General features: G+C 44.2%; 1 protein-coding gene across 1 annotated transcript in view; it reads right to left on the bottom strand.

The window, feature by feature from the left end:
• PLEKHG4 (pleckstrin homology and RhoGEF domain containing G4) overlaps window positions 1-23,228 on the bottom strand; it is a 507,451-nt gene extending 484,223 nt beyond the window's left edge. Inside the window, exon 1 of the mRNA XM_030205018.1 lies at window positions 23,200-23,228. Coding sequence (XP_030060878.1) covers window positions 23,200-23,202 — 3 coding nt within the window. The 5' untranslated portion in view covers window positions 23,203-23,228. The remainder of the gene's footprint in view (window positions 1-23,199) is intronic.
• Between the last annotated feature and the right edge of the window lie 3,979 nt (window positions 23,229-27,207).

Below are 27,207 nucleotides of genomic sequence, written 5' to 3'. Positions count from 1 at the left end.
ATCTTCTGTGTCTCTCAATTCCCACCTCTCATATCTAGCATCTTCACTCTTTCCCTATCCCTTCCAGTGTCCAGCATCTTCTGTCCATTTTTATATGCCTTGTATCCAACATTGCTCCTCCATCTCTCTGTTTCCCTTCATGTCCTGCTTCTCCCCTCTACCCCCCCCCCCCTGTCCCCCTATGCTCCCCAGTGTCCTTCTCCCCTCTATTTCTCTAAGTGCCTCTGCATTCAACATCTCCTTATTTCTCCTCTTGTTCAGCATCTCCCCTCCATCTTCTTATGTTCCCCTATGCCCAGTATCTTCCTTCCAATTCCCTATATCCTCCTATGTCCACAATCCCCCTCTTATCTTCCAACTGGCACCTCCCATTTGTCCACCATCTGCAGTCTCATCTCTCTCCTTTTCTAGCATCTGCACTCTTTTCCCCTCTGTCCCCATGTTCAGCTTCTCTCCATTTACTTGTCCCTATCTAACATATTCCCTCCATCTCACTATGGTCTCATCATCTCCAATATTTACCTATACATCCCTTCCCCCCTCCCAATCCATGTACCTTTGCTCCTCTCCCCCTCCTTATCTAATATCTCCCTTTGGTCTCCCTATATTCCCCATATGTCCAGCATTTTCTTTCCCTCCCTCCCTTTTGTTCCCAGATCCAACATTTCTTCCACTCTCTTCCTTCCATCTGTACCTCCCCCTGCTCCTCTCCTCTGCCCCCAGGTCCAACATCTCTTCTGATGTCTTCCCTCCTTCCCTTCCTCCCCTTTACTCTCTGTCCTCAGGTCCAGAATCTCTACAGCTCTCTTCCCTCCCTCCCTCCCTCCTTCCCTCTACTCCTGGTAGGATCTCTCTTCCTCTCTATACCTTCATCTTCTCCCCTCTATACCTTCATCTTCTGCCCCAAGTCCAACATCTCTCCTGCTCTCTTCCCTTACTCCATCTTCTCCCCTCTGCCCCCAGGTCCAACATCCCCCTTCTCTCTCAAAACTGCCCCCAGCTAATGGTCTGCCAGTTCCCCCCTCTCTCAAACTTCCCTGTGCCCCCACTATCCACCTTTAAACACATCTTTCTCCCCTCTAGAGGTGGCAGTAGCAATAGTAATTAATATAACACTGCATGCACTGGCCCCCAAATCTTCCCTCTGCCACATCCTGGCCCCTCTGACATAATTTCCTATTTCTGCAGGGGTGGAACACCACAAAAGGAAAGCTCCAGGGCTGACAGAGGCAGTGTTATGTGAATCACTACCACTGCTGTCACCTCTAGAGGGGAGAAAGGTGCATTTAAAGGTAGATAGCAGGGGCATGAGGGGAATCTGAGAGAAGGGGCAGCTTCTCAGATCTATTTTGTTTTCCCTCTCTCTTCCCTTCATGTGTAGTCTATCTCCACTTTTCCCTTCCCTTTGTGTTCAGCCTGTCTCCCCTCTTCCCTTTATGTGCAGTATGCAACATGTCTCCCCTCTTCCCTTCCCTCATTTTCCTCTGTGGTATTGTATCTTCTCCTCTTTTTTTCCCCATAGGTCCTGGCACCTCTCCCCCCCCCCCCCCCTCCAGTCCAGCACCTATTTTCCTCTCTGCACCCCCTCTCTTCCTCACCCACCTCATTGGATCTCTCTCTTCCCTATAACTGACCTTCCTGTCCAGCACCTCTCTCTCTTTCTTTGCCCCCTGATTCAGGACTGCTCTCCCTCCTTACCCCCCATGCAGAACTGCTCTCCCTCATTCTCACACTCCCCCAGTCCAGCACCTCTCCCTCATTCTCAAACCTGCCCCAGTCCAGCACCTCTCCCTCATTCTCAAACCCACAGCCCCAATCCAGCACCTCTTCCTCACTCACACACCCCCGACCCCAGTCTAGCACTTCTCCCTCATTCTCACACTCCCCACCTCCATGTCCCACCTTCCAACTTGTCTCTGATGTTCCCCCCAAACGGGCCCTGTAGCTTCCCTTCTCCAGCACCCTCCCCCTTCAGATGCAATTTCCGTTTTTTTTTTACGGCAGGGAGGGACACAGTCGAGGGAGAGAAGTTGTGTCAGAGGGGGCAGGGTGCCAGAGAAGAAAAGCCACTGGGGACCTCAGGTATGAATTTGAAGGTAGGATGGGAACAGTTTGAGATTGAGGGGAGAGGTGCCAAAATCATGGGTGGGGAGGAGAGGGGGAGATATGCTGGACCACGGCGACTGGGATATGGCAGACCACAGGAAGGGAACTGGTCCCCCAATGGGTGTGAAGAGGAGTTCTTGGTGCATGAGGGCAGCCGAATGCGTGTGATTTAGTACCTCTGTGGAGAGGATCCCTGCAGCACACCAGCTGAAAAACGCTATATTAAGGGAAAGGGGTTGGGATTTGATATATCACCTTTCTCTGGTTACAATCAAAGCGGTTTTACATATTACATACAGCTACTTATTTTGTGCCTGGGGCAACATTACATGTTCCTTTCTCCTCCCTCCAGTTACAAGGAAGAATATGATGCTTCTTAAGTTCCCTTGCTCCCTCCGTTGGCCATCTGGGGTTTGAATGCTCGGGACATATAATATCAAAGGACCTATCAGTACCATACTTTCAAACCATAGAGAGAATCTAATAGAAGAAGAGGCAGATGCAGGTAAGAAGTGCCACCCACACCTCCTGACAGACAGAGGATAGAGTATCAAGGGGATGGGGAAAGAGGAACACATGTGGAAGCAAGGAGTGTGTGAAAGTACAACAGATGACCTATGTGAGGGGTGGAGAAAGGGGATCACATTGGGGCAGAGGTTTGAAAGAAGATCTTGAGGACAGGAATGACTGAAAGTTATACAGATGGGACAGACAAAGAGAGATGATGCTGAGTGAGAGAAAAAATCATGCAGGATAGAGGTGTATTACTATATTAGCTGAAATTTGTAATAAATGTCTGAACCAGTGGCTCAATGATGTTGCATAGGACCTGGGTTGATTCCCAGATCAAGTCTTTCACTCCTTGTGTCAGTGAATGCTGGAGATTTTGGACCTGAATAGCTCGAATTTTTCAGCTGTAGCTCAAAGAAAGTTACATTCAGGTATTTTCCTATCTATAGGAGCCAGGTCTGTGGGTGCTTCAGCACCCTCAATATTGGGAAAACTCCTCAATTTTGCCCAGGGAGGGGTTAATTTCCACTGGGTTTAGCACCCCAATCATTTTGAAAAGTTGGCTTCTATGTTCCTGATCCTGGAGGGCTCACGATATAAGTTTGTATTCGAGGCAATGGAGGCTTGAATGACTTGCTCAAGATCACAAGCTGCAGTGGGATTTTAACCAAGCTCCCCTGGTTCTCAGGCCACTGCTCTAACCATTAGGCTACTGCTCTTCTAGAAAAAAACCCTAGTACTTGTTCTTTGGCTTAAAACTGTTGCTATAATTACTAGACCAATATAAACTGGGAGGGAATATAAAATAAAGGAAAAATCCCTGTTTAGTTGTGACAAAAGGCTCATAGTGCCAGATCCCAGTCTTGTAAAGGAACAGGAAAAAAACTGCAGGTCAAAATACAATAGGTTAAACAAACTGAAAAGTGTGCTGTGAAAAAAAAAAAAAAAAAGAGGCTGAGAAGCACTGACCTAGAATACTTGACAATTTCTGTGTGCGAAAAATCCTGAGTGAATTCTATCCCTCCACCACTTCCCCCAAACTCAGGGTGAGCAGAACCCACAAGTTCTCAGATATGTGAATGACTCAAACATCACTGAACCCTTGGAGAACAATGGCAATATTCTGATTTCATGTGAAATCAGGAAAAGCAGAGAAGGAGGAGTTAAAATTAATGGACTGCATTTGAAAATGGACAGTTTTAATGTAATTCACAAATAGACAGGGAAGGGGGAACAGAGATGGAGAGCAGATAGTGAGGAAAGGAGGAGGGGGACACAGAGGAAGGAAGGGAGGAGAGATAGGAAATGTAAAGTAGAGCAGACAGGGAGGCAGGGGAAAGAGGAAATTAATAGGATGGGCAAAGCAGAGAAAGGGCAAGAGAGCAGAAGTCAAGAGGACTGAATGCTAAAAGTGCTATAAACATTAGTTACCTGAGAGAATGTGGGAGAGTCAGAAGGTAAGTGATAGAAGAGAATAATGAAAAAGGAAGAAAACCAATGCAAAACTAAAAACAGGCAAGAATTTTATATATATATATATTAAAAGTTCAATCTGCAGTCTACCTTTTTGTGGCCAGATTACAAGATTTTGTAGAAACCTCTTCTGTATTAGATGTTCAATAGCATGGATTCAGAAAGTTAACATCCTGTTGGGTCTATATTTGATCAATTGTTAAAGGGTTTGAGAAGGAAGATACACCATTTTGTTTAATTTTCTTGGATATCTCCTCTGCTTTTGATTGTGTAATTGTAACATTACAACATTTGTGTCCGCTGGGGATAAGGGCTTCTGTTGTGGTTCAAACCCTACTTGATAAGGTGCTCTCAACAAGTGAGACTTAGAGGGGCATAATCGAACGGCGCCGGCCATCTTTGGGGCTGGCGCCACAGGTGGGCGGAGCCAACCATATTTTCGAAAAAGATGGCCGGCCATCTTTTTCTTCACTAATACGGTTGGGCCCGGCCAAATGTCAGAGTTCGCCGGGTTTGAGATGGCCGGCATCGGTTTTCGGCCATAATGGAAAATAATGCCGGCGATCTCAAACCCGGCCAAACCCAAGGCATTTAGTCATGGGAGGAGCCAGCATTTGTAGTGCACTGGCCCCCTCACATGCCAGGACACCAACCAGGCATCCTAGGGGGCACTTCTAAAAATTAAAAATAAAAATAGCTCCCAGGTGCATAGCTCCCTTCCCTTGGTTGTTTAGCCCCCCAAAACCCACTCCCCACAACTCTACACCATTACCATAGCCCTAAGGGGTGAAGGGGGGCACCTACATGTGGGTACAGTGGGTTTTGGGTAGGTTTTGGAGGGCTCCCATTTACCACCACAAGTGTAACAGGTAGGGGGGGATGGCACTGGGTCCACCTGTCTGAAGTGCACTGCACCCACTAAAAACTGCTCCAGGGACTTGCATACTGCTATCAGGGAGCTGGGTATGACATTTGAGGCTGGCATACAGGCTGGCAAAAAAGGGGTTTTTTTGGGTTTTTTTTGTGGGGTGGGAGGGGGTTGGTGAAAACTGGGAGAGTAAGGGGCGGTCATCCCCTATTCCCTCCGGTGGTCATTTGGTCAGTTGGGGCTCCTTTTTGAAGCTTGGACGTGAAAAAAAAGGGACCAAGTAAAGCCAGCAAAATGCTCAAGCCTGGCTTTTTTTTTTCCATTATCGGGGGAACCCGGCCATCTCATGAGCACGGCCCCATCCTGCCCCCATCCTGCCTTCACTACCCTACCGACACGCCCCCTTGATGTTTCGCTGGCTCCGCAACGGAAAGCAGTTTGAACCTGGCCAAAATCGGCTTTCGATTATACCGATTTGGCCAGGTTCAGGAGATCGACAGCCATCTCCCGATTTGTGTCGGAAGATGGCTGGCAATCACTTTCGAAAATGAGCTGGTTAGTGACAACAGTTTAAAGCTGGAATGAGATTAAGCAAGGTGGTCCTCAGAGCTCCTCGCACTTTTCCTATATAATAATTCTCACCACCAACGTACTAATGTGGGACTGCCTGTGTCTGTGGCTCCTGGAGTTGCTGAGCTAGGCTCCGTAGCCAGGATGACGTCACTCACAGCTGATTGCCAGGCAGGGGGAGGAGTAGGGGGAGCCTATTCCGAAAGGATGGGCTCCACCTTAACCAGGGTGGGACCAGGCTGCTGGCATCGGCATTTAAAAAGGAGATAGAGCAGCTTTTAAACTAGAAACGGGGGGAAGGCCGACAGTCAGTGGCGTACCAAGGGGGGGGGCGGTGGGGGCGGTCCATCCCAGGTGCCGTGCGCTGGTCAGCTTCGTTCGTTTCCATGCTCCCTCTGCCCCGGAACAGAAAGTAACCTGTTCCGGGGCAGAGGGAGCATGGAAACAAACGAAGCTGACCAGCGCGCGGCACCCCCCCAGCGGCGTGCAACCCCCTCAAACGAGATCGCAGAGACATGCTCAGCAGTGGTAAATATATCAAATCGAATCCTAAGTAGAGATGAAATTAGTGTGTTAAGTAAGGGTCTTACGTTCATTCCTACTGAATTTCATGATGTTTTTCAAATAAGGATGGAATTAGAGAAATTCATCCGGAAATTGAATTTAAAATTGTATTTTTCTACATCGGATCAAGAGCCTATGCCAGATAGATCGGTGGTTAGCGAACCTTCAAAATGGACCCCTATGGGTGCTTTAGATGCTGGTTTACTTACTTTTAAAAAATGTATTCTACAAGAATTGGAAGAAATGGAATCTGGACTGCCTAAACGCAGCTTAAATCTACATAAAAATGAGCGTACAGCACTGTGTAATTTAAAGAATGACACAGATATTGTGATTTGGAGAGCCGAGAAAGGCGGAGCGGTGGTCATTCAGAATACAACAGATTACATGGGGGAGATATATCGCCAATTAACAAATGAGGATACATATTTGGAAATGGATGTAGACCCTTCAGATCAGATTCAACAACATTTACAAGATCTCATAATAGAAGGAAGGAGTAAAGGGTTTTTGACTAAGAAAGAATATTCTTTCTTAGATTTCCGAGGTTTTAAAATCCCTGTATTTTACACTCTCCCTAAAATTCACAAAAATGTAAGGAATCCTCCAGGCCGCCCTATTGTGGCGGCGAGAGGCTCGTTGCTTGAACGTCCTGCTCAATACATAGATAAGATACTGCAACCATTTTTACATAACATTAAATCTTACATACAAGATGGTTCTCATTTTTTACGTTTATTTGAAATGAAAAAAGCAGAAATAATACTACGATATTAGTGACCTTAGATGTGGTTGCGTTGTATACCTCAATCCCTCAAAATGAGGCTATCCAGGTGTTAGAACGGATTTTGAAGAGTAGGGTACGTCCTCATCTGGTTCCCACTGTCTTTGTATTGAATTTGATCAAGATCACGTTAACAGAAAATTATTTCACGTTTAATAAATAATATTATATACAGAAAACGGGAGTTTCGATGGGAGCAGCATGTTCCCCCACGATTGCGAATTTATTTATGGAATCCTATGAATGTCAATGGGTTTATGAATCAAGATGGAAGAGTTCGATCAAGAACGTGATTTATCTTTTGAAATGTCCTTGTGATCTGTACTATGTGGGACAAACGTCACGCATGTTGAAGACAAGATTAATTGAGCATCGGCATTGTATACAAGCCAAAAAAACGTATGAACCTCTGGTGTCTCATTGTTTATTGAAACATCATGAATTTGCAGAATTACTATGCATTGTTTTGGAACAAATTTATACAACTGAGCGTAGAGGAGATGTGAGGAAATTATTAAGACAAAAAGAACAACGATGGATTTATGCATTACAAACCGTAATCCCGAAAGGTTTAAACATATCAATAGAGTGGAAAGCTTTTTTGTGAAGAACTTCTCTTGATGCAGAGTGAGAGGTAGCCCTTTATAATGTTGACGTCATTGTGGAAATGACGTGATGGGAAATGACGTTTGTGTGTGTATATATATATATTGGAAAGAAGCCATTCGAAGTTTAAAGATGCCAAGAAGAGGCAATATTGGAGTGAATGTTGGAAGCTTGGAGATTTGAAATACTAGCCCTTGAAATAGCCCGTTGGTGGCGAAACAGGGTTCTCCTGTTGGGCGTATGATCACTGGACATCATGGAAGAGAATTGATATTCAGAAGATGCAAGCTAAGTTATAATTTTGTGTTAATTCACCGCATTTGTGGCGTTGTAAACAGCCTCTACCTTATTGTATTGTCAAAGGTGTATGCACAAGTATTTTATGAATAAGAAGAGTGGAGTTTTTTTTGTGAAGACTAGTGATTGAAGAGAGGAGTTCTCTTAATTTTGAAAGGTGTTCCCTTAAAGAGAATTTTCCTGTGGTTTCTGAAGTCTTTTTTTCTCCACGTATTTTCATAAATATACGTGAATTCACACCTGCAATACAGGGTTCTAAGTAGTAGAATCGTTTAATTGATTTTGGATATATATTCTACTAATCCTTAACATACATTAGGGTAATTGAAATCACCCATTATTATTGTGTTGCCCAGTTTGTTTGTGTCCCTAATTTCCTTTAACATTTCTGCATCCGTCTATTCATCCTGGCCAGGCGGACGGTAGTACACTCCTATCATTATCCTTTTCCCCTTTACACGTGGAATTTCAATCCACAGTGATTCCAAGAAGTGTTTTGTTTCCTGCAGAATTTGATTCAGGGCTCTCCTTAATATACAATGCTACCCCTCCACCAATTCAATCCACCCTATCACTACGATATAATTTGTACCCTGGTATGCCAGTGTCCCACTGGTTATCCTCCTTCCACCAAGTCTCAGAGATGCCTATTATATCTAATTTTTCATTTAGTGCAATATATCTTATTTCTTAGACTCCTGGCATTCACATATAGACATTTCAAACTATGTTTGTTGTTCCTATTTACATTATGCTTAGTACTTGATAGTATTAATTTGCAATCTTTTGATTGATTTTTATTTTTATTTAAGGGCACCTGATCTACTTTATATCTAATTTTTCATTTAGTGCAATATATCTTATTTCTTAGACTCCATACATATTTCTTTATTTCTTTTATAAAAATCTATATCTAACATATTCTCACTCAGATCCTAATCTATGTCTAGTCTATGATCTCTTCATTCTCTAGTACAACATTTTTACTATTCTTAATCTCTCAAATTCTTGCATCCTTAACTCAACCATTATTTATCTAAGAACAACAAATATTTCAAAACCCCTCCCTTCCCACAGTAGCCCCAACAAACCCTACTCCACCCACCCACCCCTTTTGGTATGTTTACCAGTCACTCATAATGTGTCTTTCCACACTTCGGTCACATATTTAAGATGCGACCCCTACCCCCTAGGGGTATTGTCTGCCAAAATGGAGTCCATATTTGATAGAAATCTTTCAACGTTTATCGCAAGTCTTGCTTGTAGTCCGCCACTCTCCTCTTAAATCTCATATTGTCTATCATACAGCTACGCCACTGCTGTATAGTTGGTGCTTTATTTGTAATTCACTCCTTAAGAATTAGTTTTTTGGCTATCACAGTAGCTCTGCGAGTGAAACCCGTGAGTCCTGCAGGAACGGGCCATATCAATGTCGCACGCCCAAACAGCATTAGTGGGCCACACTTCCATGTCATGCCCCACATACTTGATGTAGCTTGCACCAGAAGCTTCCAAAACCGCTGGATTGCTGGGCAAGCCCAAAACATATGGCCCAGAAGCACTCCCTTCGCCTCGCACTTAGGGCAAGCACAATCAGGAGAAACCCCCATATGGAACGCTCTTCATGGAGAAATATGCGACCTCAGTACAAATTTGTATTCCATTTACTTAAGTACATAAGTAATGCCATACTGGGAAAAGACCAAAGGTCCATCGAGCCCAGCATCCTGTCCTCAACTGCAGCCAAGCCAGATCAAGGGCACCTGGCAAGCTACCCACACATACAAACATTTTATACAAGTTATTCCTGAAATTGTGGATTTTTCCCAAGTCCATTTAGTAGCAGTCTATGGACTTGTCCTTTAGGAAACCGTCCAACCCCTTTTTAAACTCTGCCAAGCTAACCGCCTTCACTACGTTCTCCGGCAACGAATTCCAGAGTTTAATTACACGTTGGGTGAAGAAACATTTTCTCCGATTTGTTTTAAATTTACTACACTATAGTTTCATCGCATGCCCCCTAGTCCTAGTATTTTTGGAAAGCGTGAACAGACGCTTCACATCCACCTGTTCCACTCCACTCATTATTTTATATACCTCTATCATGTCTCCCCTCAGCAGTCTCTTCTCCAAGCTGAATAGCCCTAGAGGCATATTTTCAAAGCACTTTGGGAGGCTAAGTTCCATAGGTTTCTATGGAACTTTGGGAGGCTAAGTGCTTTGAAAATAAGCCTCCTAGCCTCCTTAATCTTTCCTCATAGGGAAGTCATCCCATCCCCGCTATCATTTTTGTCACCCATCGCTGCACCTTTTCCAGTTCTACTATATCTTTCTTGAGATGCGGCAACCAGAATTGAACACAATACTCAAGGTGCGGTCGCACCATGGAGCGATACAACGGCATTATAACATCCTCACATCTGTACTTCATACCTTTCCTAATGATACCGAACATTCTATTCGCTTTCCTAGCCGCAGCAGCACACTGAGCAGAAGGTTTCAGTGTATTATCAATGATGACACCCAGATCCCTTTGTTGGTCCGTAACTCCTAACGTGGAACCTTGCATGACGTAGCTATAATTCGGGTTCTTTTTTCCCCCATGCATCACCTTGCACTTGCTCACATTAAACGTCATCTGCCATTTAGCCACCCAGTCTCCCAGTCTTGTAAGATCCTTCTGTAATTTTTCACAATCCTCTTGCGAATTAACGACTTTGAATAACTTTGTGTCATCAGCAAATTTAATTACCTCGCTAGTTACTCCCATCTCTAAATCATTTATAAATATATTAAAAAGCAGCGGTCCTAGCACAGACCCCTGAGGAACCCCACTAACTACCCTTCTCCATTGTGAATACTGCCCATTTAACCCCACTCTCTGTTTCCTATCCTTCAACCAGTTTTTAATTCACAATAGGACATTTCCTCCTATCCCATGACCCTCCAATTTCCTCTGTAGCCTTTCATGAGGTACCTTATCAAACGCCTTTTGAAAATCCAGATACACGATATCAACCGGCTCCTCTTTGTCCACATGTTTGTTTGCTCCTTCAAAGAATTGAAGTAAATTGGCCAGGCAAGATTTCCCCACACTAAAGCCGTGCTGAATAATCCATGTCCTTGGATGTGCTCTGTAATTTTGTTTTTAATAATAGCCTCTACCATTTTCCCCGGCACCGACATCAGACTCACCGGTCTATAATTTCCTGGATCTCCCCTGGAACCTTTTTTACAAATCGGCGTTACATTGGCCACCCTCCAATCTTCCGGTACCACGCCCGATTTTAAGGATAAATTGCATATCACTAACAGCAGCTCTGCAAGCTCATTTTTCAGTTCTATCAGTACACTAGGATGTATACCATCCGGTCCAGGAGATTTGCTACTCTTCAGTTTGCTGAACTGCCCCATTACGTCCTCCAGGTTTACTATGAATTCAGTAAGTTTCTCTAACTCGTCCGCTTGAAATACCATTTCCGACACCGGTATCCCACCCAAATCTTCCTCGGTGAAGACCGAAGCAAAGAATTCATTCAATCTCTCTGTCTTTGTCATCCCTTTACCCCTCGGTCGTCCAGTGGTCCAACCGATTCTCTTGCCGGTTTCCTGCTTTTAATATACCGGAAAAACAATTTTACTATGTTTTTTTGCCTCTAATGCTATCTTTTTTTCATAATCCCTCTTGGCCTTCTTTATCTTATCTTTATTTTATTTTCAGATGGTTCTGTCACGTTTTCAAAGCTGGAACTAGGTTTGTGAGCCCTTGGGCCGAGGAGCGGCAGTGGCAGGCAAAACCACCCCACACCGGAGACTAGGCAGAACAGGACTGGAACCCCGGACTGGAGCTGCAGCAGAGGCAAAGAAGCAGGAATAAGCAGAGCAGGCACACTTAAACTTCACCTGCGCTTGGCCGCTTTTCGCCAGGAGTTGAGCCCCTGACTGCAGGTGGCCGGCAGGACTTACTGGGCAAGGCAGGACTGGTTACCCACTAGGCTGAACCAGGACTGAGGGTCAGAGGGGAAAGGAACATACAGGGGCAGCAGGGCAAGGAAGGGAAAGCTAAAGGGCAGGACTGAAAGCTGCAAGCAGCCACTAAAACAGGGAACAAAACATTGATAAGACACAGAACTGAAAGCTGCAGAGCAGCCACAAAGACACAAACAGACAGAGACTAAACACAAAACTACAAGCCAGAGACAAGACTAGAGAACAAGCAACAACCTACTCTAAACTACACACAGACTAACATACAAGAATCTCAAATAAGAACCCAAACTAAGCAAAAGTGCAACAAGCACCAACGTACCAGGGCCTAAAGTGATGCAAAGGCAGAAAGTTTCCAACTGGCTAATAAGCCCAGCAGCAGCTGAGGTGCAGCAATCACCAGGCAACTACGGGTGCTGTGTAGGTTCAACCAAAGCAAGCAAGTCTGGCAGCCCGGAAGATCTGGACCGGACTAGGCTGAAATCTGGAACGGGTGGCAATAACCAGACAGTCCATTGCCGCCACCAGGTGCCGAGAGGAAGGAGAGCACGAAACATGGGCACAACCGTGACAGGTTCCTTCTTCCATTTTCTGAAGGCGTTTCTTTTAGCCCTAATAGTTTCCTTCACCTCACTTTTCAACCACGCCAGCTGTCTTTTGGACTTCCGTCTTTCTTTTGTAATTCGTGGAATATGTTTGGCCTGGGCCTCTAGGATGGTACTTTTGAACAGCATCCATGCCTATTGTACAGTTTTTACCCTCTCAGTTGCCCCTCTAAGTTTTTTTTTTACCGTTCTTCTCATTCTATCATAGTCTCCTTTTTTTAAAGTTAAATGCTAACGTATTTGACTTCCTATGTATAGTTACTTCAAGGTTGATATCAAAACTGATCATATTATGATCACTGTTATCAAGCAGCCACAGTACCATAATCATGCGCTCCACTAAGGACCAAACCTAGAATGTTTCCTTCTCTCGTCGGCTCCTGCACCAGCTGCTCCATAAAGCTGTCCTTGATTTCATCAAGGAATTCTACCTCTCTAGCGTGTCCCGATGTTACATTTACCCAGTCTATATTTGGGTAATTGAAGTCACCCATTATTATTGCATTGCCCATTTTGTTTGCATCTCTGATTTCTTTTATCATTTCTGTGTCTACCTGCTCATCCTGGTGAGTACACTCCTATCACCTTTTCCCTTTTATACATGGAATTTCAACCCACAATGATTCAAAGGTGTGATTTGTGTCCTGCTGTAGGTGATCATTTTCGATGACCTCTGGATTGATAGGATATATTCCTTTAGTAGATGCAGTGACACAGGAGCATTCAAATCTGTACTCCATGTTTGAGCCAAAGCATTGAAATCTACCTCTGCTATTAGGTCTCTTATATGTCTAGGATGCATCATCAATGTAATCTTATTTTGAGACTGCAACGAATAGGCTGATGAAAGTTCCTCCTGTACGTCTTCTGTTAGGCATTCCCATGGCAAACTACGCGTATAGTGCCTAAGTTGCATGTAATGAAAATAATCCTCTGGCTTAACAGAGAACTGGATTTTGAGTTCTTCAAACGTCCTTATCTGCCCCTCCTCTGTCAAAACTTGAAAGAGATATTTGAGATCATTTCTCTGCCATCTGCGAAAAGCTTGGTGTATGATTCCCGGCAGGAACTGAGGGTTATCACAGATTGCTATAAAAGGAGTAACTTTCCCGGAAAAATTTTGGTATCTACAAGTCCACTACCACACCGCTTTGGCTGTGGTGAGGATATGTGACTTTTCTAGGACTTTGGGGATTTTGCCTCCTCCGATATGTAACAAACAGCTGATGTGGATTCCCTGCGTTAGTGCTGTTTCCATCTCTGTGTCTGAGAACTCTGACGTGGCCCGATACCAGTCTGAGATGTGCCACATTCCACTGGCCACAATAAGAAACTGTATGCTTAAAAGGCCCAATCCTCCAAGCTCTCGAGGTATTTGTAGAGTTGACAATGGTATATGCGCTTGTCGCCCTCTCCAAAGGAACCATTGTAAGTGCTTGTATAATATTCTTTCATCTTCCTGTCTGAGGAAGAGTGGCAGAGTCTGAAATATGTATAGCCACTTTGGCACTATCATCATGTTGTATAGTGCAATTCGACCCATGAGTGACAAACGGTAGTTCTCCCACATTCGCAGTCTAAGACGTGTTTTTTCTAGCAGGGGCTCTACATTCTCAGGGTAAAGTTTAGTCATATCTTGTGTTATTTGGGTTCCCAGGTATTTAATCTTGTCGCCCGCCCAGGCTATAAGATTATCTCCAGCCCCAGTTTGGGATCTATCTGGGTATACTTTCAATGCTAATGATTTTCGTATATTTAGGGTAAACCCAGAGATCTGTCCAAACTCCTGTATCAGTTTAAGTACTTGGTCTAAGGAACTATAAGGCTGCGCTGTGACTACCATTAGATCATCTGCGAAGGCGAGGGCTTTGATTGTGGCTTCCCCCACTTGCACCCCTGGAATCCCCTCTGCATGTTTTAGTACTCGCAATAAAGGCTCTAGCGATAATATAAACAAAGCTGGTGACAAAGGGCACCCCTGCCTGGTTCCCCGCATGATCTTGAATGGTTGAGCTCGTATCCCATTCACCAGCACCGCCGCAGATGGACCTGTGTATAATGCCTCTATTGCTCTACAGAATCTACCACCAAATCCCATGTGTCTCAATACTGCGAATAGGTACTCCACCCTACCTGATCGAAAGCTTTTTCTGCATCTAGGGAGTAAAGAAAGGTTGGGGTCTCTGTCAACTGGCTTGTTGCCATGGCCAGCAATAGTCTACGAACGTTCTTTGCTGCTTGTCTAGACTTAATAAAGCCTACTTGTTCCTCCCCCACTAGTCTAGGCAATATCGTGGCGAGGCGGTTGGTCAATGCCTTAGCCAAGATTTTGAGGTCTACGTTTAGAAGGGAGATGGGTCTATAAAAATCTGCTTGATTTTCTGGGCGTCCAGGCTTCAAAGATCAGCGATATCAAAGCTGTGTTTACGTGCTGGGGAAACTGGCCCTCCCTAATGACCTGATCAAAATATTCACAAATCGAAGGGTAAAAGGAACTGGGCAGCATTCTATAAAATTCCCCAGTGTACCCGTCTGGACCCGGCGCGGACCCCGCTGATAAGGACTTAACTACTGTTTGTATTTCTTTTGCATTTAAGGGTTCTTCTAGGTCTGCCGCTTCCTTCTCTGTCAATCACAGGAGCCCAGCTCAGTCCAAGAACTTCTGAATTTCTACAGTCTCTGGGACCCGCGAAGAGTCATACAGGATGGCGAAAAACTTAGTAAAGATCTCCGCCACTTTCTCGCTTTTATTCTGCAACTGTCCAGTCTCATCCTTAAGCGTAACTATGGGTTTACTGGATCCCCAAGCATTAATCAATCATTCTCGTCATCATTGTTCCTGGTCTATTACAAAATCTGTGTAACTTAAGTTTCTGATACGCCAAGGATCTGCTGGTGCGTTTGTGTAGCAATGAGTTGAGAGTCACTTGTATAGCTCGCACCTGCTCTTTAGTTTCGGGTGACGGGTATTTTATATATTGGGTTTTGGCTTTCTTTAGGCTATGTTCTAATCTCAGTATCGCTATGGTGTGCTTTTTGTTTCTCGCATGCACAAACTCTATGACCTCACCCCGCAGGACCGCTTTAGCAGCGTTCCAAAATAACCCGGGCTGGTTCTTATGCTCCCCATTGTGGTGGACATAGTCTTCCCATTTCTGTCTTATAAAATCTTGAAACTCTCTGTTCTGAGCAAGATACATTGGAAACCGCCAACCCCTTTGTTGCTGATAAAAATTAGGTGATTCCAAGTCTATCCACACCATAGAGTGGTCCGAAATCTCCTCCGGGCCAATCTCTGACACAGCCACCCAGGCTATTCAAGAAAGCGTCCCATAGGCACAGGAAAGATGGGTATAATCGAGCTCCTCTGGATGTAAGCCGCGCCACGCGTCCACCAGATTGAGTGAGCGCTGAAAAAAGGATAATGCATGCAATCTCGGCCCTCCTCTATGTGCTACTCTGGGGTTTGAGCAGTCCCCTTGAGGATCAGCAACCAAATTAAAATCCCCCAACACCAGAAGGTGCGGGGTTTTGTGTGGAAGGCATAGCTGTACTAATTTTGAGTAAAAAATTTTATCGTATGTATTTGGCCCATATAAGCCCAAGACCAAGAAATCTCTCTGTTGTATCCACATCCGTACCAGGACATAATGACCCTGTGAGTCTGCGTGCACTAACTCTGATTTTGTTGCCATGCCCTTGCGAATCAATAGTGCCACCCCGCTTTTGCAGTCCCCTGAAGAGGATGCGTATACCTCCCCCACCTACTGTCTCTTTAACTTCAGGTGCTCCTCCATTGTGAGCCTAGTCTCCTGGAGACATCCTATGTCTACCTTGTGTCTTTTGAGGGCTGCTAGAATTTTTGCTCTCTTTATTGAGGTCGCTATCCCTCCCACGTTCCAAGTAGCAAACCGTGTGGTTCTAATGTTTAATCATATTATAAAGTTTTTCTCCTTGCTCTACTCTCTTGTTGTTGCACCTCAGGTGCCCAGCCCTGCCTAAGGTTCCAATAACATGTTCTTCTATGATCATTTACAAACTTTGATCCTAATGGTCTCCCAGATAGCTTCCGGGATCTGGTCCCTAGGGGCGGACTCCCCTCTTGCTGCCGTTCCCTTACTTCTCTCTTCCCCTCTCCCCCTTCCCTTCCCCCCCCCCCATCTTAAGTTCCCTCTATTCACTTGGTAAAGACCCCTCCGAAGGGACACCACCTTGTAGTGGTGGAGGGGCTTCTTTGTTTCAATGACTTGGAGGGCTATGCTGAAGGGTTACCCATATCAGACAGGCCTCTGAGGAGAAACCAGACAAAGAGTGTCCCAAACTAGGGAGAGTGGAAAGATGGTGACCTGAAGCTCGTACGCTCAACGGCCCAGCTGTCCTCTGAAGTTCTGTCTTTGTTTACTTAAAATTTCCTCTCTGCATTTGCAGTTACCTTAACTGAGAGGAAGGGGACAATGGGGTTCAGCCGCCGATGGCCAGCGTTTTGTCCCCTGTGCAGCAAGTGTGGGACCGCTGCGCGACGAGCTGCCCACAGATGACTGGGTTGATGAGTCCTTTGATTAGCGCCGGCGAAGGAGCGTCGATGCTCTTGGAGCTGGAAACAACTTCATTGCTCCCAAATCATTTAACCACCATTTCCAAAGGAGTGGAGGAGTGAGTTAGGAGTGTATGCTGAAACGGAAGTCGTTTACAGCTGAACCCGTGTCGGCGGTGCCACTCCTAAACCCGTAAGAGCTATCAGCTTGGAGTTTTTGGCTCCCGTGGAGGTTACATTGAACATCATCTGGAAGGCGCTCCAGGACCTAATGGTGGTAGTAAATAATTTTGCTTCAGATATAATCTTATTAGTGAGCCACATGGATAATCTAATTGAATCCTTTGAGAATGAAAAATTGATACAGAAAATGAAGTTCTAGGAGTAGGAAACGGTTAAGATTTTGAAAATGATAACAGATCAGAAAAATTTAAACAAAATGAATATTACAGATTATTAATATCGAGATTGTTGTTTTCCCAGAGCTCCGGGTATGACTCCTAAAGTTTTTTTCCTCTGAAATTATTCCTCTTAGTATATTAATTCAAAAGGAGTGAAGCCTGTGAAACTGGGATTACCTTAATCAGTGGGAATTGGATTAGAGATTCAAGTGTTTGTATTGTTAAATAATTTCTGGTTTTAAAAGAGAAAAAAATGAAATCAGATGTGTTATTTCCACTAATATAGGACAATAAGTATGTTTCCAACTAAATTAATTGACTATACACCGTCTTGGGTTTGAAGAAGCCAACCAGATGATCAATGTGGAATAATGATTCAGATTAATAATAACTGGGGATAATCAGGTCAATACCACGTTTTCTTTATTTACTGTTGTTTAATTGATCTCCTTGTCTTGTTTCACTCTCCCTATTTATTTTGTGGTCTAAGAAAGAGAAAGATTGTATATAATCCATTTATCTAGTTGAGATTGTTTTCTTCTAATATTGTATTAATGTACAGTCATCTCTGTATTACTGTTTGCAAGTGACCCTTGTAAAATGAAAAATTATAAATAAATGATTAATAAAAAAAAAGGAAAAGAAGAAAAATAGGGATCAATGATGTTTGGCCTCCCCTCCCCCCACCGCCCAATTGTTCTCAAAAGATTTTAGTCCCACCAGGTACCTTGTATCCGGTAGTCACACTGCCAAAATTCTCTCTGATCAATGTCTGTGTTCCATATCATTGTTAGTTCTGGTTAATCCATCTGTTATAATTTTAGGGTTTCAGTTAGCCATCCTTGCGCTTCTTGTGGTGTTTGGAACGTATGCCATTTGTTCTGATGGTGAATTCGCAATGTGCTTGACCTCTGCTAGCGTTTTGCAAATCGGCCCGAAAGCCCGCTTTCGCTCTTGCAAAGCGAAAGAAAAATCTTGAAATATTTTTACTGGCGAGCCTTCAAATCTCAGGGAATCTCGCTTCAATCGCACCCCTCTGAGGATTTCCACCTTGTGTACAAAGTTGTGCACCTTGAGCATTACTGCTCTGGGTCTCTGGTTATTCCCTGCCTTCCGGCCCATTCAGTGTGCCCGCTCAAGGCAAAAAAGGTTCCACGCCATCAGAGAGGGCGAATTCTTCCTTCAGCCATTTTTCCAGCACGCTTGGTAGAAGATGCCCTGGTGTGGTCTCTGGTATACCGACTATTCTCAAATTTTCTCTCCTCGACCGGTTCTCTAGGACGTCAATCTGCTGCATTTGCTTTTGGGTCAAGTTTCAATTCCTTAACTGCGCTGCTGTTCTGGCTTCCTCGTCCTCCATAAACTTTACAGGATCGCAGGGAAGTGAGACAGGTGAAATAGTGCCAAACTCATGGGGTAGGGGACAGAGGACTGGGAAAGAGACTGGACCGGGGGGGGGGGGGGGGTGAGAGATGCTGAACCCGTTTGGGTGGGGAAGTAATGGAAGCAATACAATGGGGGGGGCGCCACCAAAGCAAATTAGCTCAAGTCAAGATGCCACTTGAGCCAGCCCTGTATTTTGATTAGTGTAATGTAGGGCAGGACAATGGCAAACAGGAGGTCCAAAACATAGAAACATGATGGCAGATCAGTCTGCCCATCCTCAGTAACCACTAACTGTTTTTTTCCTAAGGAATCCTACATCCCTGTCCCATGCTTTCTTAAACTCTGACACAGTCCTCGTCTCCACGACCTCCAACGGGAGGCCATTCCACACATCCACAACCCTTTTCATGAAAAGTATTTTCTTAGATTCCTCCTAAGCCTGTTTCCTCTTAACTTCATCCTACGCCCCCTCATTCCAGAGTTTTCCTTCATTTCATTAGTGCCAGGTTAGCACAGGAGCCCTTACAGCCACTTTAATGGGTGGCGTTAAGTGCTCCCCCCACGTGGCCACGCAATAAGTGAAATCTTACTGCATAGCCATGTCTTTTTCAGCCTTTTTACCCACTGCATTAAAAAGGACCTCAGTGCATGGTAAAAATTACCCCTGCTGCTAGTGCAGGGTCCTTTTTACCGCAGTTTAGTAAAAGGGCCCCTTAAGCAGTTATTGGTGAATATTGACATATATTGGCCTTTAGGTGCCAATTCCACCTCTGAACTGCCCACAAAATTGTTGGCTATGGATTTAGCAGTCACTGCTGATGTTCAGTGGCACTAACCAGTTAAGTGCCACTGAACAGCAGCAAACAGCCCCACACAAGTGATTAACCAGGCAGGAGCCTCTCCTGCCCGGTTAAACTGCTTTGAATATCAACCCCTTTGTTATTAATTGCTGTCATGAAATGCCTAGCCACCTGCATGAGGTTACCCCATGGCCACTTACAGGGTCTATCCCCGGCACAGCTCAGGTCTGTCTGCACCTGCCACTTGTGCTCTACACTAGCAGCTTCCTCCCACTGACTGGGTCACAACGACCTCTGGGCGAGTTCTCCACTCTCAAGTTATCCCCAGTGATTTCTAGGTTACTGGGGCCACACTCCCAGTGGTCCCACAGTTCCAGAAAGCACCCACAGACCCTACACACAAACCACCAGGATTCTTTATCAGTCCAGACAGGCAGAGGCAATAAACAATTATTTATTGTCTTTAAAAATTGAACAATGAACCAAAAGAAGTGCAATCAGCAAACAACAACAGTTAACTGAAATATAGATCAATTATACACTAACTAATATTTGCTTACTTTCTGAAAAGTACCTAGGAAGATCAGAATATCTAACTGTTTGTTTACTGAGCCTCAGCAAAGAGATCCTGCTCTCTTTTCTTCCTGGCTAGGACTGGAGGCAAAATCAGTACACTCTAAAGGAAATGAGCTCCTGGGCCAATCAGAGCCCAGTCAACAAGATTTAAAAGTATATTGCTGCTTGCTTCCTGCTTGTGTTAAAGAAAAAGAACATTCAGTTCCCTGTACCAGCTTTACAGCAAAGGAACACCACCTGCTGACCAAATAGGAGAAGTACACTTCAAGATATAATTAATGCTGGAAAATATCCAATATATTTTACAGACTTAAAACACTGTTTCTTCACAATTACATTTTTTCCTTATATTATTATTTTTTTATTTCTATATATTGTTTCCGTTATCTATTGTTTTTAATAATATTGTAAACCGCTGAGATGATATGCCATTTGGGGTATATAGTATATAATCTGATAGCTTTGAAAATAACCAAAGTCGTCTTATGTTTAAAAAACTGACAGACCAGACAGCCTCATCATCTGCACCACCACTTCACTGCCCTCCTTCCTTAGTTGATGTATCTTGCTTATAGCTTGTACAGACCGTTTTCCCCCACAGCTAGGTAGTCTATCCCATCGCCCACTACCTGCAAGAAAGCACACAAATCCTGCTGAAGCCAGTGAGGCTTCAACTCCCTGTTAGTCACATTGAAGCTGGGGCCAGCTCTGCAGGCCATTAAGAGGAGCTCCCCTCAGCCTCTCTGCCAGGCCATAGCACCAGGTGCACAGAGGGTTCCCAATTCCACATAGTGGTAAAAGAGAAAAACACCAGATCAAAGAAGTGTCAGTCCCAAGCAATCACTCTGAATCATGTAAAGAGAGAGAGAGAGACAATCCTCAAGTACCAAAATGCAGTCCGAGACCAAGAAAGTGTGGCAGAAGGATACAGAAATATTTTCCATTGTCTTGGGTGCCACAGACCTGATTAAAAGGAATTTTGAAGCACACCTGGATAAGTTGTCTATACCTATTATATCTTATGAAATCCAGAAAGGAAACTCTCTTTGGCACAATGCAACTACTAAAGCAAGCATTAACAGAAAATTTGAGAGAATAAGATCAATTCATTTTCATGATTTCATTTTATTTACTTTCTATACCACTTTTGCTGACTGGCAGACCAAAGTGGTGTACAATCTAAAAATTACAGTAAAACAAAAAGATTGAAAGGAACTACAGTATCAGATAGGAAAGGGTAGGCACAATCATACAAAGAACAAACATCAAAAATGAAGTAAAGCAGAAATAAACTGAGTATAAGAAGAAAAAAAAAGTAAAGCAAAAGTCCCTGTGAATTAGGACAGTAATCTCTCAATCCGGTGAGAAAGCAAGATTGAAAAGCCAAGTTTTAAGGTCAATTTTAAACTGTTTTAAAGAGGATTCCACATGAAGTGTTAAAGGCATGGAATTCCAGAGGGCAGGTGCAGCAAAACAGAATGCAGCTGGGAGCCTCAGCTTTTACCACCAACTGATTTATACTGCAAGCTAAGAAAGCTATTATGGCTTAGTAAAAGGCCCCCTAAGTGAGTTGTGTGTATCATAGTACTGAGCACACGCCTAGCACTTACACATGCATGTGGACACTTACCTGCTTAAGTGCTAGTATTCTATAATGTAAGTGCGCAAATGGCATTTAAAGTTAGGCGCCAAGTTATAAAATGAAGGGGGTACATTACATTTGCCATTTCTATCCCACATTAGCCGTAAAGTTCAATGTGGCTTACAATTAATCTAACAGAGAAAATGAGTTCCTAGCAAAAAAAAAAAAAAAAAGATCAATAACCTACATCACATTAAAAATACTTCAAGTGCTTATTACTCTAAAGGCAAAACCTTTTGAAACAGAAATGATTTTAAAGCTCTTCTAAATAGACCATAACTAAATATGGACCTGACTGCTGCTGGTAAGATATTCCACCAATGAGATGCCAAATAGGAAAAAATAAGTAAATAAAAAAGTTTTGAAAACAATATTCTTACAGCTTGATAATGTGGATAAGCTGAATAGCATTTACTTCTAGGGAATGATGACATCTGATCATGTCAAATCAAGCTGTACCATTTCACTTAAGTCCTGAAGATACTGTACACAGAGCCAGTATTAGACATGCAGGGGCCCAGGGCAGAACCTGATAGGGAACCCTAAAGCCTGCATGCAGGCTATGCCTCCTTCAGCTTGAAACAGGCTTGGTGAGGCCTCCTGTGGCATGGGGGTCCAGGGCAATGGCCCTGGTTGCCACCCCCTCTGGCCCTGACTATACAGTATGCATCTGACTACAGAAAGAAACAAACAGAACAGCAACATGCAAACAGTGAATAGCAATGCATTTTCTAAGAAGCAAGAAGTATGAGACCACTAACGTTACTAAACTTGCTCTGATCTCTTTCCCTGCCACCCAACGAGTTACTAATAGCTTAATGCTCCACCTGGTTTGATTGAAAGAGGCGCAGCAATGGTTAATGAAGTTTAACACTGAGAATACTGTTGCTTGCCTATGAATGGCCCACCCCCACACTCCATGTACCAGTCTAGGGAAAGAATAAAGCAAAGCAGGTCCAGACAGTGGAGCTTTCATTTACACCACAAAGATTTTGTGTGGGCTTCCTAACTAGGAAACCTCAGTAACTAGGGACCTTTCCCAGCTCAGTGCAGACACTCGTCACATGCCACAGAAGTGTGGGCAAGCTTAGTGCAGAAGCTGCTACCTTCATACATTCAAAGTACCTGGATGGTAAACAGCGCATAAAATAAAAAGCTCTACCAACAACATGGAGAAACCCAGCCAACGATGAATTAAGGGGGATCGCTTTTTATTCCACTTCAACGAAAGTCTCTGCAAACAAGGCAGACTGCAGAGCAGACGCAGGCACACCGTGGCGCGCACATTAGGAATCCATTTCTTGCCGACTTAACTTTCAGGAGCTTTTCTTACATTTTGCTGCTGCTACAGAGGATGTTTTAGTCTAGCAGTGCCAAAACCTTGCTTCTCACTATGGGATTAATCTGTTAAACAGCAGATTCACCTCACAGCGCTCCTTTGATACACTCACATGTCCGCTTAGAATAAGCTATAAAATTGTCTAACTTACCATCTTCCTAAAGAAGAGTTATCCTTTCCTCTTGACTCCCAAATACAGCATTTTCTTTCTTTTCTCCAAAGTGCTTTAATGATTTTTCCTCCACGCTGTTGCTCGTTGTATAAATGTATAAAACTGAGACATTATGAGCCCGCCCCTCTGCACAGTACAACTTCAAACTAGCACATCATACAGCTTTGGGGGACCTCAAAGGATGCTCTGACAGCCAACAGACAGCTGACAGCTCAGGGTTATATTTGGGCATCAGTGCTGGCTGCCTCCATGTGGCAGAATTTGAATTTGCCCCTATGGAAGCACCAGCAGTACATGAGGAAAAGCTAGCTAATTTTACATTTGTCGGTGAATCTTACCTTTTCTTAAATATATTATAGCAGTATAGCAACACAGCCCTATCTCTCACAGCTAACTGTAACCCGACTGCTGTACTCCACTAATTAGAATGTGTTCATGCAAAACGAATAGCAGTGAAGATATGAGGTAGTGAGGCATCTTTATCACTGTGAAAGGGAAACTACGAGGTACGTCTATTATAGGCAGTAACTGTGTGAATTGGTGCATAGTAACAGTTTTCTTGTCATGAAACTACACCCTAAATTGCATGGTAACTGCTGCCATGTCCAGGTGCAGGAAATGATCAGAGAATTGCACATTATGGGTGTGGACAGCAACTTAGAGTTAGCATACTATTTAGTTACCATGCAGTAACTCTCACCCATGCAGATACTGCCTTCTGAAAAAAAAAAGACAGGAAGTGCTGTAAGTGCATCCATGTCATCTGCAAGGTTCCTACTTTAGCCTGACATCCATTTGGCAGCTTGACCTCTAATGGTAGTACCCTAAGACTATTGTTAAAGATGCCATTTTCATTCTGGCCAGGGATGGGCCAGCCGCCAGGAGCTTCCAGGTATCGCTCCTGACTCCCACAAGACACCAGGGAACTCTTAGTAAGAGCCAGGGAGTGCTGTCAGGAGGGTGGGAGGATACTTGAAAGATGTCAGGGAAGTTTATGGGGGGGGGGGGGGGGGGGATGTCAAGGCATTCTGTTTTGCACCTGCAGCCTCTTAGATGTAACTGCACCAATCAGCAATGCTCTTAACATCTGGTAAAGGTCTGCCCTTTGCTAACTGAATGGGTACTAGCCATGCCTCCAACAGTTATAGCACAGGCTTTGCAGTTACTGTGCACTAATTTATGCAACTAACATATGGTAACTATAAAACTTTAGCGCACTTTATTAAAGAGCTCCTAAGATTACCACATGGTAAGGAATAAACAACTTCCAGGACACTGCTATGTGAGCAATCCAAAAGGCTCAAAGGGAATTCTCAAAAGAAGAATATGGAAGAGTATATCATATCCATCTTATCAGATTCTCACTAATGTTGTAACTGTGATCCTCATGATCACAAGGTGCCCTAGTATTTAGAGAGATTGTATGTTAATTGATATGCAGTGGTATCACCAGCCCTGCCAGCTGTACAAAAATAAAAAATGGACAAGAAATTTCCAATATGAGAAGCCAGAGTAGTACTTAGATGAGGTCAAGAGTTAATAAATGCAAGAGGGAAACTTGTCCTTAGCCTCCTTTCTGATGAACTGACTATTGGGCTCATTTTCGAAAGAGAAGTATGTCCATCTTTCGACATAAACAGAAGATGGACATCCTTCTCACAGAGACGTCCAAATCGGTATAATCGAAACCCGATTTTGGACATCTCCAACTGCAGTCCATCACAAGGACGTCCATATTTCAAGGGGGCGTGTTAGAGGCGTAGCGAAGGCGGGACTTGGGCGTGCCTAACACTTGGATGTCTTTGACCCATAATTGAAAAAAACAAGGACATCCCTGATGGACACTTGGACGTTTTCACATGGACGTGTTTTTATTACGAATAAGGCAAAAAAGGTGCCCAAAATGACCAGATGACCACTGGAGGGAATCGGGGATGACCTCCTGTTACTCCCCCAGTGGTCACTAACCCCCTCCCACCCTCAAAAAACATCTTTAAAAATATTTTGTGCCAGCCTCAGATGTCATACTCAGGTTCATGACAGCGCATGAAGGTCCCAGGAGCAGTTTTAGTGGGTACTGCAGTGCACTTCAGACAGGCGGACCCAGGCCCATACCCCCCCTACCTGTTACATTTGTGGAGGAAACAGCGAGCTCTCCAAAACCCACCACAAACCCACTGTACCCATATATAGGTGCCCCCCTTCACCTGTAAGGGCTATGGTAGTGGTGTACAGTTGTGGGTAGTTGGGGTTGGGGGGCTCAGCACACAAGGTAAGAGAGCTATGTTCCTGGGAGCAATTTATGAAGTCCAGTGCAGTGCACCCTAGGGTGCCCGGTTGGTGTCCTGGCATGTCAGGGGGACCAGTGCACTACAAATGCTGGCTCCTCCCATGTCCAAATGGCTTGCATTTGGACGTTTTGACATGAACGTCTTTGGTTTCAAAAATCGCCGAAAGTCAGAAACGTACAGATCCAAGGACGTCCAAATCTAGGGACGTCCAAATATAAGGATTTGGACGTCTCTGATGGTATTTTCAAAACGAAAGATGAGCATCCATCTTTTTTCGAAAATACAGGTTTCCCCACCCCTGGATTTCGACGTTTTGCTAAGACGTCCAAATCGCAACTTGGACGTTTCTTTCAAAAATGCCCCTCTACGTCTCATCTACTTGATTTAACTCATTGCAACAACAGGAAGTGATGTATGCTATTCAGGTACACCTTCCACTTCCTAGGGGGATTATAGAGACCTACACAACAGCCAGCATAACTAGAGAATGACACGGGGACGGGGAACTGCATTAAATGCGGGAATGGGGACGGGGACAGAACTCGCGGGGATGGGGACAGAGCCCACAGGGACGGGGACAGAGGACAAACTTTGTCCCCGTGTCATTTTCTACTTTGAAGCCTGTTAATGAACTGGACTGTTATTTATGTTTAAGTGATGCCTACAAAGATATTTTGATTTTTTGGAAAAACAAGCAAACATACTGGCCACAACTAGCAAAATTTGCATGGGAGATCCTGTACATCCTGCTACCAGCACATCTTCTAAGAAGACAACTTCTATTCCAGGAAGGACTGTGGAAGACAGGAGAGCTAGATTGAATCCTGAGATTGTTGATGATTTCTTATTTATCCACAGATTTAAAAAACATAACAGCGCTTCATAGGGCATATTTTTCCCCTCTAGGGCATATAGAACGGGTTGTATTTTATACCCCTGGACATTTTAACTGTGTGAATTAGGATTCCTTGGTGTAATAGAAATCACCTATTGTTAGGGTTGGAAGGGTAGAGGGTGGTGGTGGGAAGGATGGTTATTATAGCTGCTCATTGTTATTATTGTTCTCTATAATGAAGATACATACCTGTAGCAGGTATTCTCCAAGGACAGCAGGCTGGATATCATCACGCATGGGTCGTCGTCCGCGACAGCCCAGGAGACCGGAACTATAACAAATTTTTAGAAGGATCCAGAAGAGCGCAGCGCGCACGGGGAAAATGCACCACGCATGCGCGAGTGACTTCCCTCCGGCGATGCCCACGCGCTTCCCTCAGTTATATAAAGAGCAAACGCGAAGAAGAAGAACAACTCCAAAGGGGAGGAGGGTGGGTTGTGATGATATCCAGCCTGCTGTGCTCGGAGAATACCTGCTACAGGTATGTATCTTCATTTTCTACAAGCAGGCTGGATATCATCACGCATGGGGTATCCCTAGCCCCCAGACTCACTCAAAACAATGAACATTGGTCAATTGGGCCGTGCAATGGCGAGGACATAACTGAGATTGACCTGAAAATAAATACAACTAAGTGGGAGTGCAGCCTGGAACAGAACATAAATGGGCTTAGGAGGGTGGAGTTGGATTCTAAACCCCGAACAGATTCTGCAGCACTGAATTTATGACAAACCCCAGCAGCTCCAGCAGTTAAATAGTGATCTGCATGGATTGTAGAACTCCTGCCTCTGAGGTGTTCTT

This window comes from Microcaecilia unicolor, chromosome 5 (genome assembly GCF_901765095.1).
Source record: "Microcaecilia unicolor chromosome 5, aMicUni1.1, whole genome shotgun sequence".
Lineage (NCBI taxonomy): Eukaryota > Metazoa > Chordata > Amphibia > Gymnophiona > Siphonopidae > Microcaecilia > Microcaecilia unicolor.
This window is presented reverse-complemented; position numbering and strand designations above follow the sequence as displayed.